Source organism: Phialemonium atrogriseum, assembly GCF_030411735.1.
Source record: "Phialemonium atrogriseum strain 8032-3 unplaced genomic scaffold QBC33scaffold_22, whole genome shotgun sequence".
Lineage (NCBI taxonomy): Eukaryota > Fungi > Ascomycota > Sordariomycetes > Cephalothecales > Cephalothecaceae > Phialemonium > Phialemonium atrogriseum.
Window position 1 is genome coordinate 416,643 of NW_026848159.1, and position 16,751 is coordinate 433,393.

The 16,751-nt window shown below is 56.4% G+C and overlaps 3 protein-coding genes across 3 annotated transcripts; 2 read left to right on the top strand and 1 right to left on the bottom strand.

Annotated features, from left to right (window-relative positions):
* The first annotated feature begins 4,477 nt into the window (after positions 1–4,477).
* QBC33DRAFT_186752 (uncharacterized protein) lies at positions 4,478–8,099 on the top strand. Its single transcript, XM_060422487.1, has 2 exons — positions 4,478–4,694; positions 4,800–8,099. Exons 1-2 carry the CDS (start codon positions 4,611–4,613, stop codon positions 8,040–8,042), a joined length of 3,327 nt encoding a protein of 1,108 aa, XP_060281072.1. The 5' UTR covers positions 4,478–4,610; the 3' UTR covers positions 8,043–8,099.
* A 1,278-nt stretch (positions 8,100–9,377) lies between these two features.
* QBC33DRAFT_456456 (putative solute carrier family 25 member 40 protein) lies at positions 9,378–10,787 on the top strand (the record flags this gene model as incomplete). The annotated part of the gene is made up of 2 exons (XM_060424809.1): positions 9,378–9,483; positions 9,571–10,787. The coding sequence occupies 2 exons, from the start codon at positions 9,378–9,380 to the stop codon at positions 10,785–10,787; spliced, it is 1,323 nt and encodes a 440-aa protein (XP_060281073.1).
* A 1,418-nt stretch (positions 10,788–12,205) lies between these two features.
* On the bottom strand, positions 12,206–15,640 carry QBC33DRAFT_456567 (DUF1708-domain-containing protein; the record flags this gene model as incomplete). Its single annotated transcript, XM_060424814.1, has 6 exons — positions 12,206–12,315; positions 12,383–14,751; positions 14,802–15,030; positions 15,092–15,185; positions 15,237–15,382; positions 15,442–15,640. The coding sequence occupies 6 exons, from the start codon at positions 15,638–15,640 to the stop codon at positions 12,206–12,208; spliced, it is 3,147 nt and encodes a 1,048-aa protein (XP_060281074.1).
* Positions 15,641–16,751: the final 1,111 nt, after the last annotated feature.

Consider the following 16,751-nt stretch of genomic DNA (forward strand, 5'->3'; position numbering starts at 1 on the left):
CACCACCACCCCCCCAGCCGTCTCAGACTCTCGGTAAACTTTAAATCATAGATCGTAGCACCATGGGTTAGGTAGCTGTCTCGCTTGAATAGTTGCACGCAGCAGGAACGGTTCCATTTTGTTGGGGTCCTCTTCCCGCACCCGGTGAGGTAGGGCTGTCTAGGTACCCAGGGTGCACCTTCTTACGGTTGATGGATGGGTTGGGGTCAACCTTGGAATTTGATCGCCGTGCCAAGAACTCACCTTATCATCTCTGGCGACAGCATACCAGATAAGGATGATAACCTATCGCCTTGATTCCATTTGCTGTCTTGCACCTCGCGTTGCAGTTATCAGAGCTCGAGGATAAGACCCCCAGTCTCCCCCGTTCCGAGTCAAGCCCTCGAGAACTCCATGCATCGAGTGAGGCTCGGAAAGAGTTCCTCTTAGCGTCTCCCGACTGTCTGGATAGGTCAGGGGATCCGAATCTTGGCGTTGAGCCCTTCCAATCGTCTCTATATCAACTCCATGTCAACTCCAGGTCAACTCCAAGTCAGTCATGGCAACGTCAGGGACACTCCCCAGAGCGGTAACATGGTGACTGGCGATGGCGGAAGGGCCAGTTTTAGCCAAAACCTGCCTTCTACCCTAATTTCTTTTTTTGCCTCGTCCCTATCTATTTACCCAGGGCTGAAAAGCCAAGGCCGGTATTAACTCTTGGGGTTGATTTTGGAATGCGTCTATGGTGGTCTTAGACTTTCTTGGTAGGTATCCATTGATCTAAGGGCCAGGTTACGTTACGTGCAACGTCCGATTCTCTACAGGTAGCATGGGCACTTGGGCGCTGGTGCTTGGGCGCCGCAAGACATTCAAATCTGGCACGAGACCCAGAAGGAGGGAGCCCGCCAGCACATCCTTAAGCAGCACCTGGCCCGCCTAGGACATCGCAAGGCCGCCTCCTGCGCATCTTACCTTACTATTTCGCACCTCGCCGTTGGGGCAATCCGATCTCGAGCTGCAGAGTCAACGAATTGAGCTGCATTTTTCTCACCGCCAAGCCAAACCACATGGCGCACCCTGCGTGGACGATCCGTGCTTCCACTAAATACTCCCGCGAGCCTCGCTGAGACGACTGAAGAAATCTTCGGGAGTGCCATGGCTCTCGATCCCCTTATCGCAAACCCTGTTGCCTTTAAGGGACTAGCGGTGCACGGGAGGAACTCGTTGGACAGAGCGACAGCGTGGCGGTGATGGGGACAGACCGAAATCCCCAGATCGAATCCCCAGTGGCCATCGACAGTCGTGGCCTAGGCGGACTAATACTCACGGCTCAGCGTGCGACAGACCTACCTAGCTTTGGCATATCGGCATCCATATGCGGGCTGTGTGGATAACAACGGGCCATGAACCCATGAGCATCTGAAAGGAGTCACATCGCAGTGGGTGAGTCGGGAACTGGACCGGCGTCTGCAAACATGGCGCATGGCAGAGCCGGGTAGTGCGGCGGTCAAAGCAGTGCGAGACAAAACCTAACGAGGCATCTATGTGCTGACTCGGATGGATATCAGCTGGGATGGAGACGCTGACGCCGACACCGACGAGCCCTGATCCCAAGGAAATGCTAGATCAGCATGTCAACGCAAGAGATGGGCCATCGTGGAAGGGACGCCTGGACCAGGAGACCACGACAGCGATAACCATTCCATTCGAGAAGGCAACAACTACCGCGCGGGGCCTCATGCCGGTTGACTGATTTGCATGGAGTGAGGCAAGGAATACTCCTGCATGCCCGAGGAACGGCCACGGCATTCGATACGAGACCGTATTCGGGAAACCTCGTTGCCACTTCGACTGGACGCTTCATCATGGACCAGGGACCAGCAAGGAGACTTAGTGGACAGCGCAGGAGACGTGCGTGCAGGCCGGAATCATTGTGTAGGCAGATGGTGAACCGGGGATCGGCGGACTTGTCGCGGACGGAGATGACGGCCCTAGATCCAGATTGGATAACCCTGCTCGGCAAGTGCCCCTGTCTGACGATCATCTCGGCACCTGAGTTTCTTCAAACCCACTTTCCGGCACACCATCAGAGCATGTTCTAGAGCAGGTTCAAGACAGTGCCCGCGCGGACAGGCAACCTTGACAAATACCGACTTTGGGGCGAAAATATCGCCTGGCGGCAGATGGATTATCACCGAGCGGGAAGTTCAGGGACGCGTAGCCAATAGGTTTTGGGAACACTTACGCCCAACCCAGATCGAGGTGGAGTACTGTCATCTGCGGATAGAAGCCGACTGATTATAGTAGCGTTTCATTCTCCGATCGTACCTGACACCGGACTCCTGAGGGTCAAAATCTGCCGGGGGGAGGAAGATATGGCAAGGCTCGAGATTCCGCCGCTCAAGTAGTGATCGCCGGCTGAGCAACTTTCGACCCAGGCGTGGCCATGTATTCCTACTCTGTAGTCTCGAATGACGAATGGGGCGCCAGTCCCTGTCATTGGGAATATGAAGACTGAAACTAGGCATGCTTGTTTTCACACAACCAAGCCTTTGCCGAGGGCCACTCGGCCGCAGGGAGCGTCTAAATACGTTATAGAGTGCTTGCACTTCCAGGTGTAGACCCGTGGGGGGCGAACTTGCCTCTGGGATGACTGGGCCAATGGCCGGACGGAGCTATGCCCTGTTGCTCAAATCAGAGGGCCAGAAACGAGTCAAGGCTGCATGCCAGGACGGGACGAAAATGAGGAACGCGTAACACGCTCAATATATCCGCACCCAACGGGCTTCGATATTCCGGGGGCCAGCAAGGTGGATGCAGCGGGGAATTGGGCGTCGCAAACCTGGAAAGCCAAGACCACCGAGCGGTTCCAAGAGCCGATGGCAGAAACCAGGAGAGAGGATGAATGCGAGGGCGACACTGGTAGCGCCGGGTCGAAGGGTTGGAGCACGCCAGGCCGAGTACCACGCACCACAGTTCCCGTCCGGCATTGCATAGGTCGTCTGCACCGTAACGACCTAGCTGGTTCCTCTGCCAACATATGTCGGTTCATAGTGGTCGGGGAGGCGATGGCCGAAGCGACCTCCGCCGCGAATCAAAAGATTTGCAGCGAATTAATTACCCAGGCCAAGGGTCAGAATTCCCCGAAAGCTGCATGGGTTGATGAAAGGTTTTTGCTGTTAGATCGCTGTTTCGCGGTCAACGAAAACGTACCTAAACAGTGACCCGCACGCCTGCAACCCGAAGGAAGGCTTCGTTAATGTAAACAGCATCTAGAAGAATGCCATGCGCCGTGATCGACCGAAATCTATCTAGGTAGGTACCTACCTAATTGAAGTCGAGAGACACGCTCGGGGCGTCGAGTATGTCCGTAGCCAGCCTCCATCCTCCATGAGAAAGAGAGGTACCTAGGAGAGACCAATGGATGCTGTCTTCAATGGGGCTATAGGTACCGCTTTACCTTACATAATAATTAGGTGATGTACCCTGCGTAGTAAGGTACCACACACTTTTGTAGGTCGGACGCGGATTGCTGGAGTGCCTCCTTAGCTATTAATACACACTACTACCCAACCGTACCTTCTCCGTGGGATAGCCACGAAGCACAGTGTAAATGCTATTGGGGTTTACTAGCATCTATTTAATCCGTACCGAGGTACCTAATATAGACGGCATCATCTCGCCCCAGCTCCACGCTGTACCACGCTCGTTTGCGTGTTTCTGCATCTCTGCATCAGCGTTGGACAGTTGAAGGGGCGGTGGTCCAGCGAGAGAGACAGAGAGGCTGCAGGTGCCCATCGATCCGAAATGCTCTCTAGCACCTTCCCGTGGGACCTTGGAAGAGGCGCTGGCCGCAATATCGCTCCGGCCAGCCAGCCAGCCAGCCAGCCACCTCCGTTCTCATGTTGCTCCATGTTGCTTCCATGTTGTACCAAGTTCCTGACTAGCACCCAGGGCGAAGTAATGAATGCCAGGCACGGAACAGTACCTACATGTCCACAGGTGCATATATGGGCCGGTTCTTGGCGAAGCGCGGGTTTCTGTGCTCTGGGGAACGTGCTGCGAAAAGGAGATTCTCATCAAGAGTGCCGCCGATGGCAAGGCATTGGGACCCCAGACTCTCACTCTACTCTACTATCAATAGACAGATGTTTAATGTCGCCATAGCGGAGCCCCGTCATCGAAGTACGATAACTCGGTGGGTACGGTCTGTGGTTCCCAGTTCCATTCACTTCCTTCCGGAAGAAAGCTGTTGTTTCTCAACCCATTTTACCCGTCACTCCAGACTATCCTGCATTCACCCAGTGTCTGCGGCTACGCGCGCCAAATTTCAAGACATTCTGTTTCTCCATCACTCTCTTTAGACACACCATCCTATCTGTCCCAGACCAAGGTTTGCCATGCTTGATTGCCATTTCCGATGAGCGGAGCGCGGCCCTGAAGCTTGCCCAAGACTACCCTGACTTCCCCCTCGTTTTCAGCAGGGAATATAATCTTGTCGACGGCTTCCTGCTTTCCACCCCCACCATTTAGCCTTTAAATCCGTTTTCTTGGTCTTTTCTTCTGTTTTCCTTTCTTTGTCTACCCTGCCAGGTCGCCACCGGTCCCTGTCCCTTCCCGGGCCCGTCACCATGGCTGCCATCCAGCCGATGCCACCGGCCCCCTCGAGGGCAACGTCCTTCCAGCGGATGCTCGATCTGGAGAAGAGGTACAAGGTCAGTGTTTCACCTCTGCGGCTGGGTGATCTACGTTCTATAACACCAGCCCCTCTGCGCTGCTCTTCCTCCGCGCCATCTCTAACCTCGCTCCTCCTCAAATAGATGGAGCGTCTTCACGGCGGCACTCGGCCATCAACTGCTTCCTCACCAACTTCAGAATCCTTTGACGGACATCCCCCGCTTCAGGTCCGTTCTGCCGACTGTCTGTCGCAGTACCAAAACGACCTGATGTTGAAAGCCGTCCGGCGTAACGCCGCCCTGCCCTCACTCTCCATCACCATTCCGCCCCCCAATGGCAATCGAGGCACCACCGCCGCCAGGGGAATGGAGGCGGAGAGCGAGAAGGAACAGGAGCCGGACGTGGAGAGCCTAGAGCCGGAGCCACTGCAGAAGTCGGTCAAGTTTCTGGCTCCCGACAGCGATAGCGACTCCGACCACGATTCAGAGCAGTCGTCAATCTGCCAGTCGCCAAGTTGGGAGGGGTATGGCCAGAAGAAAATGGAGAAAAAGAAGGAGGCAGAACGGAAACGCAAAGAGAAGGAGCAGGCAGAACGAGATGCAAGAGCCGCGAGGAGGAAACCCTTCTCGAGGCTCAGCAAGGCTCCTCCAGTGAGTATGCGCCAACAGCCTGCGCTCATGGAACGCTCAAACTCGGCCCCCTTACTTGCCAGTCACCGCTCTTTTGGCATAAGCAGAGTCCATCAACTTCCATCGGTTCAAGACGAAAGCGAGATTGCAGAAGGGCAATCCTTCGACTCTCGCTCGGTAACCCCTGATCCAAGCGACTTCTTATCGGGTACAAAGAGCAACCGGTTCCTTGGGGGACTCAGGTTTGAGCAAGAAAGGAAAGCTGCTGCACAGAATGCCCTACAGGCACAATTCCCCGACTCCTTTCCTGATGGCCTTGCATACGGAAACGACTACGTGGAGGGCCCTCGCCAACCAATGCAGAAATCCTACTCAGCCGGTCCCCGGATGGATATGTCGCATACAACACATGCAACGTCTGCCACCAAGCAAGGCTCCAAGGCTCATCGAGACTTGCGCCCGCCTTCAGCATCCAGAACTCCGCAATTGAGACACATGCCAGGCGATCGGGGCCTTGGTCAAAGCCACAGTTTCCGACGGGGTACGTCGAGAATGCCTAGGGAACGAGAGGAATCATCCAACATGTATTCGAGGGCCAGTCACTCCCAGGAATCGCTGCACACAGCGGGCTTGGCTACTGACAGACATCGACTTGAGGACGGATACGTTCGGCGCCAGAGAGACCAGAAAGCCGAGCGCGCCCTGGCGGGTTTCGCAGATGAGCAATTGTCTTATAGCATCGGGATCTCGGCCACGAAATTGGCTGGCCAGAATAAGACTACGCCGTCATCGACGGCCGAGCACGTGGACGGACCTGCTGGCGAGCAAGGCGACTACTTCGCTTTGCCGGGCCACCCACATCCCAGGTTCAGCCAAGACGACAGCCAACCCGCTTTTATGAAGAGTAGGGTTGGTACGCAGGACTCAACGCCTTCAGCGGCATCAGTTGCGTCGCAGGAACTGCCGCTTGCCTCGAGCGGATCGTCCGCCACTGAATCCGGCTCCGGAAAGAAGCGGAGCTTGAAAGATGCCGCAATGGCGGCTTTTCACATATCATCTATGCAGCCCGCACCGGGAGCTGTAAAGGTACCACCATACTTTGTTTTAAGGGCACGGATGAACTCGTCGGGCCCAGCACCAACGTCGGCTCCTACTGTGCAGACCGCGACTATACCTACACCTGCGAATGTCCCTCGACCCCCAAAGGTTGTCCATGGAGAATATGCCAATCCAGGAAGCACTCGAAACCAACAGCCCGCAAGTCGAGTTTCCGAGGGTTCGTCATCGTCCTCTAACTACGACGTCTCACCCCTTCCTTCGCCAGCAACGACGCCAGACACTTCCCGGCCGCAGTCCGCAAGGGGCGAAGTCTCGAAGGGCTCAAACGAAGATTTGTCTCTTCAAGACGACCAAAGAACTGTTCGCCAGTCATCCGGAGGGTCTAGCGTGGCGAGCTCCGCCATCATTACCCCGCGCCCGAGGCGCAGGAGCGACGAATTGATTACGGAAGAGGATCGGTGGAGCAGGTCGGCGATGCCAATGGATATCGACTTCGATGCCCAGTCGACAGCCACTTCGTCGTCCAACTCTGACGATGTTCCTGGCGGGGCCGCTACACGGTCACCAAAGCCGCCTGCCCTTGCCAGATCGCATTCGAATCCCGATCTCTCCGACAGCGCAAAGGACCCAAGGCCCCTGCCACCACCCAAGGATCAACCCCTGAGCCCTCGCCGATCTAGAACGCGAGATCGTCCTCTCGAGCGCCCGAAGACGTCGCCGACAGCTAAACAATCCCAAGAAGAAAAGGAGCTAGATAATGGGCCTGAGCAGGAGTCCCAGCACGACCTGAAGCTGAAGCGCAAGCTCCGGAAACAGAAACAGAAACCCGAGCCTGAGCCCAAGCCGGCCAGGAAGTCCAGCGAGAATAGGGAGTCGACTGAGCTGGCCAGCAGCAGCATCACAAAATCGAACAAACACGTTGGCTCGGCTAATGCCAGCATCCTCTCGGCCAGATTCATGTCCCCAATTGGGGGTTTCGTGCCGTCATATGGCTTTAGTAGCAATCCATTTTTTGTCGACTTCTCCGAGATAGGCAAGGCGTCGGAGCCGGTCACAGTCTCGTTGCCGTTCAAGGTCACTACAACTCAGATAATGCTCCAAGGCACGCCGGATCCGGCACCAGGCAAGGTTACGTCTCCGGCCCCAGCGACAGTTGAAAGCCCAGATCCAACTTCCAAGCAAGCCCGCATTCTGGCCGCTCCGGAACCACCAAGGCCAGCGATCAGGTCCACGCGGTCACCCTCACCGCCGCCCACGCATGAGCCAAAAGCTGGCCCACCTCCGAGGCCTACCACTACCACAACCCCGGTCTCGATTCTCAAACCCACTCCTCCGCCGCAGCAGACATCCAGCCCCCCCCCAAACCCGACTCCGGGGTCCAAGCCGCATGTTCTCTCGGCCATCCCGAAACACCTGCAGCCACAAACATCGACGCGTGCAGTCACAGCCCCTGAAGCACGCATGGCCCCCATTGCCAAGATGTTTGTCGAGTGCTGCAGCTGCCACTTCTACCACGACATGCCGTCCAAGCTTTACGAGTGCATGGCCAAGCCGGATGCGGTGGTAGAGGACCGGTCTCTGGGCATTTCAGGGGCCATTACGACCATGGTCAAGTGCCCCTGGTGCCACCACAACATGAGCACGAAATGCTGTGCCGGATATGCGGCAGTGGTCTACGTGAAAGAGAAATTACACTGATGAGGATGATTCAAACGGCCTGGGGAAAAGATGGCCGAGTGCACGGTGCAATTACGACGACCATTCAGTTTGTTGGATAGGAGGAAAAACGTCAGCTTCATTAACTAGGTACCCTACGTTTTGGCACTGCCATCGAGTTGGGTGACAATGCATTCTTTTCTATTGCACACAGCCTTCTCCTTTGTCATCTGTAAATGGGGGTGTAATGATTCTCGAGTTGGCATTTGCATTCGCCATTCGCATCCCGGGCTGAACTTTGTTGATTTCCATCTTTTTTGTTGTTGTTTTCTACTGGGCCCAAATTTGCCAACGGAGTGGAACAGCAATTGCATGGCCTGCTTAGCTAGGTATACATTCCCTTTGTTCTCTTGCATCAGATTGGGCACAGGTTACAAAAGAAAAAACCCGTTGACGATAATACCTCAAATCTGCTGTACTTGTACCATCACCAGGAACATCTAAATAGGACGCTATGCATGGAAAATAGAGAATAATACAGCTGGGTTCGGCAGTCGTGAGCACCAGCGCCCGTTGTCCGAGCAATAGGATTATGTTTTGCGTTCCCGGATGGAGCCTCTCAATATATTCCCTGATTAAACCTCCTGTCTCCTGCGTGTTCTACGCATATATCCCCGCCATTTCCAGGCTCGTTTGGCCTGATACTCTGGAACGCAGCCCCTGCTGAGCCCCCTAAACGAAGCTGACGTCGTCAAATGCGGGGCGGGGGGGAAACAGGTGGAGATGCAAGCACGAAGGTGAAACCAAAGACGGATAAATAAGTAATCTACAAGGGACAATCGCGGACTGAGTGCATTTCCGTCGGCAGTTGTATTGGGTGGCTTGGGCTCAGGAGCTCTGACGAAATTGATGTCGTCCAGGGGCGATCTTATCAATGATACGGAGTATCGATAATTCGATGAAGAGCAAAGCCACCAACACTAGCCACAGCTAGGGCGCTGACATCACTCCAAGACTGAACGGGCTGCACCGGCTTTAGCTCGGCTTCCAGCGAAAAAGTACGCCCGTACCTCCGGGTTCAATGACGCCAAGAGGAGTCAACCGGAGGCAAATTTACAATCGCTTTCAAACCTCCGGCTTCGCTCCACACCCAGATTTCGCAGCGATTCACGTACGAAGAAAAGTAAACCTTACGGCCCGCAGCATCAGTACCACCACGCCAGTTCCACACTCTTGTGTGGACTGGGGAGAGAGCTCACGTCCGCCGAAATTCCAGCCGATGAGAAGAAGACGACCGACATGGCCTCTTTTGCGCAGAACACCAGAGGCCAAAACCACGACAGATTAGCCCACGATGACTCCCTCTCGCTGCAGGACATGCTCCCCACGAAGGACGACGGCGGCGGCCGCGACCATGTCGAGATCACGGCGGCGCAGAAGATGCTTTCCGCGACGTCCGGCAGTCTACTGACCGGTCTTTTAGGTAGGGACCGCCGATATCTTTGCCGCTGCTTGCTCGCACCGATAAGCTGTGACAGACGAAGACAAGCCTTGCTAACGGGCTGAACAGTCACACCTCTCGATGTAGTTCGGGTCAGATGGCAGTCACAAAACGTGCCGCAACAACCGGCCTCAACTTCGCAGAAACCCACCTCGGCGCCGTCTGCGAACGCCTTCCGACCGCCGAACTTGGGGGTCACGGCCTGCTGCCGGGAGGTCTTCTTCATGAACAACAACAGCGAGGTCTGCATCGCCGGCCCGCGCATCGGCCCCATCGGCGGGATGCCAGCTGCCGGCGGCGGCGAATGCGCGGTCGAGCAGACGCAGCAGAGGACGTTCAACTCGACCCTCGACGGCATAAGGAAGATTGCGCGGAACGAGGGCGTCTCGACCCTCTGGCGCGGCCTATCGCCGACGCTCCTCATGGCGGTCCCGTCGAACATCATCTACTTCACCGGCTACGAGTGGCTGCGGTTCGACGGCATGAGCCCCATCCAGCGCAAGGTCGGGGACGAGTACGCGCCCCTCGTGGCCGGCGCCACGGCACGGGTCCTGGCCGCCACGGCCGTGAGCCCCATCGAGCTCTTCCGGACCCGCCTGCAGGCCTCGCACGGCTCGTCCGCCGCGGGCCACCTCGCCGACACGTTCCGCGGCATCAAGGACATGGTCGGCCTCCACGGGTACCACTCGCTCTGGAGGGGCCTGACCCTGACCCTGTGGCGGGACGCGCCCTTCTCGGGCATGTACTGGTGGGGCTACGAGACAGTTCGCGGCACGCTCACCGACCTGCGGGAGCGGCGCAGGGGCCGGGCCCTGGATCTCGATGGCACCAGCACCAGCACCGGCACGGGGACTGGCGGCCGCGGTTGGGCCCGGAGGAGGTCGCAGAGCCGCGAGACGCACCGGGACACCTTCATCGACAGCTTTGTCGCGGGCGCGCTGTCGGGCGCCTTTGCGTCCGTGGTGACCACGCCGTTTGACGTCGGCAAGACGCGCACCCAGGTATACCACGACTCGAGCAAGAAGGCGGCGGCGGCGGCGGCGGCCTCGGCCTCGCGGCCCGTGCCCGAGGAGCAGTCCATGGTCCGGCTCCTGTGGCACATCTTCAGGGCCGAGGGCGTGTCCGGCCTGTTCCGGGGCTGCATCCCCCGGACCCTCAAGGTCGCGCCGAGCTGCGCCATCATGATTAGCAGCTACGAGGTCGGGAAGCGCGTGTTCAGGGGCGTCAACGAGCGCGCCTCCCTGAGCAGGGAGGGCCCGCCGAGCGGGGAGGGGGCCGCCGACTAATATAATCAACCAAGCACACCCTCCCTCCCTCTTTCAAATCCCATCTCTAATCGACTTCTACTCACCCACGGGCGGCCAAAATCGACCTCTCTCAACCTCTTTTTTTTCTTTTTTTCTAATAGCTTTGGCTTTCTAATCCAGCATAAGTTCGGCGTTTCGAGATTGGGGTGCAGCGCAAGGCGGGTTCAAGCAGGAGTTCTTTGACAGGCGGCGGCACTACTCATTTGGCTCTGGGGCAGAAAACCCTCTAGAAGGGAATAGATGTGTGTATGTGTGTGTGTGTGTTGCCACTATTGCACCACAAAAAAAACGTGCCAGGCAGACTTGTAAACTACTACTCTATATAGATGGTGGCTGGTGTTGAAATTTCAGGAGGAGACCCCCTACTATATTCACGTTTCCACTGATTCATGGCAGGTGAGGATGTGCTCGTATAGCGAAGACAGGGAAGTCTGTTCGGTGTGGCTGCGACTGGAGGACGAGCTCAGGGTTCCCAAAATGCTTCGAGTGTGCTTGTTCCTACCTAATTCTCTGGACGAACGGGAGGTGGGTGCATACGTCCTAGCTACTTCAGTGATCGTGAGAGCATCAGCGGCATAAAACGGGCTCGAACGCTTCGATTTACGGAATTCAAGGAGGTGGAGAAGGCCGCGGAAGAAGTGTCTTCTCTTTGGCGTCGACTACCGCCGCTAAATTGGCGCACAAAGGGGGCAGTGCTGGAGAAGGGCAACATTGCCTCGAAAGTTGGACCATGGTCAGTCACTTCAAGCTCATGGGAAAGTGTTTTTTGAATTTCTTCTACCCAGACCAGACACCCGTCGCCTCCCGGTGCTCGACTCAACTCATCCCCCTCATCCAAATCCCCAGCTCGATTCAACTCCGCGAAACCAGGGCCAAGCACCAGCAAGGAGAGGGCAAGGAAGTAGAGGGGGCAAAAAGAACAAATTTGAGTAATCGAGACATGTGTGGACCGCATCGTTGTGATATCGAATTTTCCCTACAGCCTGGGCGGCGAGAAGAAGAAAGAAAGAGAAGGAAACAAGGTGATAGGTAGGTGGGTTGCATGCGTGCGGGAAAATACCTGGACGGCTTTTCTATTGGTATCATCGAAGAAGAATGGAACGAGATCAAAAGAACGGGAAGACCTCCGCAGACGTCGAAAATATTAGGTAGGGTAGACGAAGGATGGTACATTACTAGGCCGACAGCGAAACAGGCCCCCGCCAGGGAGCGTTTGGACTCTCTTAAGAGCCCTCCAGCAAAGAAGGAAACCCAAGGTTAAAAATTTGCCCAACATGGAAAGATTGAAGATAGGCTTTTTTTCTCTCTCGCACAGTTGCAGTCTTGTTCTGGATGTCAAGTATCAAGGGTGAGGTTGCTAGGAGCTCTGAAATGACATCTTTGTGGGATCTAGATCCTTAGCGGCGAATGGAAGGCGGGGTCCGGCTTCCAGGACCGTTGATGCCCTCCGTGTTGCCCGTTAGCTCCGCAACCCGGGCCTTGATGCGAGCCACGCGTGACTCGATTGCTGTTTCACAGTCAGTACCTTTCCTCATGCCACCGGGGAACCGGATTGGGACCAGGGGATCACTTACTCTCCTCACCGCTGGTGTCGTCATCACCATCAGTTGTCTTGCTGTACCCGCCACCGCTCTGCTCTTCGCTCTGGCGTTGCTGGGTAGCACGCTCGGCGTTCTTGCGGATCTGTGCCCAACGGTCTTGCACAGCCTGTTTCGGCGTGTCCGGTTCAACGGCTTGGGGCTGAGGCGAGGGCAGAGGAGAGCGCGACGTATGCCGGGCGATCGGGGGTGGAACCGCATCGTCATCCTCGCTGTTAGAGTCCGGAGGGATGAAGCTGGGCTGATCGAGTAGCGGACCCTGGTCGAACCGCGAGAATTCGTCGCCGGCTTCAAGAGTATCCGCGGTATCGACCCGCGATACCGCTTCATCCAGCAATGGCTCGGGCAAAGGCTGCGGGGCCGGGACGGGAACCGAGGCTGGCTTCGGTATGGGCTCCGAAGGCGCCTGGGGTGGCGGAGAGAAGGTTGGCTCTTCCCGGGCAACTGTCGACTTCTCGGCCTGAACGACTGGCGCAACCGGCTCAGGGGAGACGGGCCGTTCCTCTGTCACCCCCAATCCCCTGAGATGGCTGGCGGCGTTGTCGGGAAGCTTCGACTGCCTGTTCTTATTCCGCCCGAACAACTTTCTGAAACCACCAGCGTTGGGTACGGGAGCGGCGTTCTTATCCTTATCCTTTTGAAGCTTCTTCTGGTGCTTCTTGCTTTCCGGACTCGACTCGGGCTCTGGAGAGATCATCGTCTCACGTGCGTACTGTGCGCTCACTGGCTCCTTCGGAGGGGGGGGTGGGGTGCTGCTTCGTCCTGCACCCCCGGACGATCGCTCGGCGGGATGGATGTCCCGAGGGGCTTCCAAGGCCTTTTCGCTGAGACGCGCCGGTTCCGGTTCCGGCTCATCCTCTGGCGGAGCAAAATACGGCGACTTTGGCTGGGCAACGGGAGAGGCCAGTGGTAGATTGGCGAGCGACTTTGAAGGCACCTCTGGTGGCCGTTCGTGGCCGTTGGGAGCAGAACTCGCTCTGCCTGTCTGACCGTTGCTCTGCGGCTCCAAGGTCGCGAAACCGCGGCCAGCATTTGCGTTCGACAAATAAGCCTCTCGGATAGCCTCCTTGTCATACTTGAGTGCCCACTTCATTGCCGGCGAAGCCTCGTTCATAATGACAGGCTGCAGGGTGAGGACACTGTTGGTCTTGGCGGTCGTGTCTGCGTCATTCCTTCCGCGTCTGTCTTGGGCTCGCGACTTGGAATCCTGTATCTCCTGCATCTGCCTCGCCTGCAATCGAGCGGCTGCGGCCTGGATCTTGGCGTGTTGGTCTGGTCCGATGCTCGTCTTGCTAAGGCTAGCAGAGGTGCTGTTGGGCTTCAAATGCCCGTCTCCCTTACTCAAGGCGTGCTTCCCGGTCGACTTCCTCCGTGAGATGCCCCTGTTTCGGCGCGTCCAGCTGAAGAAGCTCTTCTTCTCCGCGATATACGCGCCAAGCTGGGGTTCGGGAGCGGCTCCCTTGACCATCTCCTCCATTACCAGCCAGCGACCGGTCCGGATGAGGGTTTCGATCACGGCACAACGACCGAACGCCGACTTCCTCTCAGCCGTCTCCTCCGGAGCCAAGCTGCTCATCCACACCCACCAGAAGGAGTCGTCCAGATCGAAACGAGTGATGCTTGCCAACTCGCCCGGCTCAAGATGACGTTCAGTTTCCAGTCTCGGCCGATGGGATTGCGAGCTTCGCTGTCGGACTGTTGTCTCTATCGGTGGGAGGATCTTGTCTGGCGGAAGCAGTACGTTTGATGGGCTGTTCGGGCCGTCATCCACGAAGCCGGACGAGAGGAAATCGGCCCAGGAAGGCGTGGTAGGCCTATCCAGACCGTTCCCGGAGGATGCCGTCGCCCTCAGGCCATTTGCTCTCCGGTGAGCCGCTAGCCTTCCATCCTCGTCTTCGTCCTCCTCTTCCAAGGCACTGGCAAAGCCGATATCCTCGAATCGCGACCAAGAAGCATCGCGGAGACTAGTTGAGTGCTTCGAGCTTGACACGGCTTGCGACTGGTTAGCAGCCGAGATAGCCCTAAGAACTCGGCGGCATTCCTCTGTCAAAGCTTGGATCGGATCCTCATACTCGGAATACTCCTGCAGCGCCCTGTCGTCGTCGCGGTACTGGAAATGGTTAGCCCGCCGCAGGAGCGCAAACGGCGTCGGTGACACTGTGTCAACGATCATGACCACTTTGTACGTCGACGTCTGCATCAGGGACGGCCGCTGAGGCGGATATTCGGTTTCCTGTAGTAGCTTCTCCAATGACATGGGAAGCATGGAAATGCCACCACGATTAGGTTGAGGCGCCAAGGAGCGCAGGTAGGCGAAGAAGAGATGGCTTGTGGCATCCGCCGCACTATGGGGAGGTTAGTATGCGTTTGACCGCAGCATGGAACGAGTTCTGACCTTAACCAGGCTTTGTAGCCCGTCTCAAAGCCATTGGTAGTATTCTTATGCTCAAACGCCCACCAAGAGGCCATTCGCGAGAGCTTTCGTCCACTGAAGCCATTCGTCTTGCCGTGCGCTGCAATGGCGGAGAGAAGGTCGAAGAAGTCGAAGATGATGGCCGATCGCGATTCGGTTTCGACACTAAGGGGAATGAATGTCTTGAACGAATCCCTCGCCATATTCGAGTCTAGCAGTGATCTTGGTCAGCCTCTTGGGCAGATGCCGCGAGTCGGTACAGCTTGCCCTACCTTGCTCTCCAACTTTGAATAGCTCGTACGAATCCCAGCCGACGACGCCGCCCGGAAGCCGGCTCCAGCACCATTTCACGACGCCAGATATGACCTATACCAACGTCAGTGTCGTGAAGCAGTGAATGGCCAGATATCAAGTTACCATTGGCTCGGTCATGCGCAACTCCCGAGCAAGGGCCTCGCCCCGCACTGTTTGGCTGGCATCGAAAAAGTGGCGTATAAAGGTGCGGACGGCGCTGGGATCGGAAGTAGGTCGGAAGGGAAGTAACAAGAAAGGGTGGTCGAGGGCTTGCATCGACGACGTTAGCGGACTCGGGGCGGGCGGGGAAGCGGAGCGCAGGTCATACCTCGAGCTTTGAGCTCCTCGGTGCAACGCCTGATCAGGTCCTGGACCTCTTCGGGTTCGACCGTACTCCTCGTCCAGGCATCCTCCCACCGCGGCTTCTGGGGCAGCTGGTTGGCGAGCTGGTTGAGGTTCGCGTTCTTCTTGGACTTGATCTTGCCCGTGCCGTCCCTGCCCTTCAGGCGGGAAAAGAAACCCACCATGGTGGAATCGGCGGGGTATTCGACAGTTTTATGAGCAGAATTGGGATCGTCTAAGACATTCGATGATGTGAAACCGAAGGTTAGAAGGAGAGTTGTTGGTCCCTTATCTCGCGGGGCGGCGAAAATGTAGGCTTTGCGACAAGGCGACCGACCGACGCTCAGAAGGAAATGAGACAAGAAAAAAAAAGGAAATATTTCGGGTCGGTGAGTTGGAAGAAAGGCTGGTGTGCGGGCAACTTTCAGCGTCGCGACGCGATACCACAAATAAAACGAAGAAGTGGCCGCTGAGGGGTATCGAATACAAGGAACTTGATGGGGTAAAGGAAGCACTGAGAAGTTAGATGTTAGGAGAAGAAAGAATAATAGTGAGGTGGTAAATTGGTGTTAATGAGCAGGGTTGGGCGTCGAAGAATGGAAGATAAGTTGTGATTGTTCTGGGTTCAGGGGCTCCGGGGGATAGCTTGGTGAAGCAATGTAAATGAACCAAGGGGGGTGATGGTGCCAAGTACCTTTTTGCAGGATATAGCTGGTAGAGATACTTTGAATGTCTTGGCGTGATAGTCTGGATTAGGCTTAGCAGCGGTGAGAGCAACAAGGAGGTTCCCGCCAGCGCGGCCCCGGCAGGTCCCTTATTTTATTTTATTTTACGCTATCAAGGTATCCAATGTTATTTTTAAGAACTACGTAAGGACCCCAAGGATCGCGCTAACGAAGCCTGCCGGGAACAAGCAATTGGGTCGGAAGCCAGGTCGAAGTCGAGAGAGACGAGGTCGTAACTTTTCTGACGAGTTCGACTATCTGTCACGTTGAAAGCAATTGGGCTGCGCGTGTGATGAGCCAGGGGATCTGGCTCAGGAATGGCAAGATAGGCGAGATGGGAGGAGGTGTGGTCGGTCAGAGGTTAACTAAAACGTCCATCCCGACTGAAAAGAGTAGCTGAGCACCTGCAGTACTTCCCCAACCCAACAGATATACCTAACACGACACCAGCGCCGATATGCCCGAACAATGGATGATATCACAGTCCAGGAGGTTGGCGATTTGGCTCGTCGCCACCAGTGATCAGCGAACAAATCGCCTTAAGCCGGTTTTGAGGTTGGACCTGCGGCCT

What these genes read in the sequence shown, in the direction of transcription:
- QBC33DRAFT_186752 (XM_060422487.1), top strand. Translation starts at nt 4,611, where the DNA reads ATGGCTGCCATCCAGCCGATGCCACCGGCCCCCTCGAGGGCAACGTCC. An exon ending in ATCTGGAGAAGAGGTACAAG is followed by an intron (nt 4,695 to 4,799) that starts GTCAGTGTTTCA and finishes CTCCTCAAATAG; the next exon opens with ATGGAGCGTCTTCACGGCGG.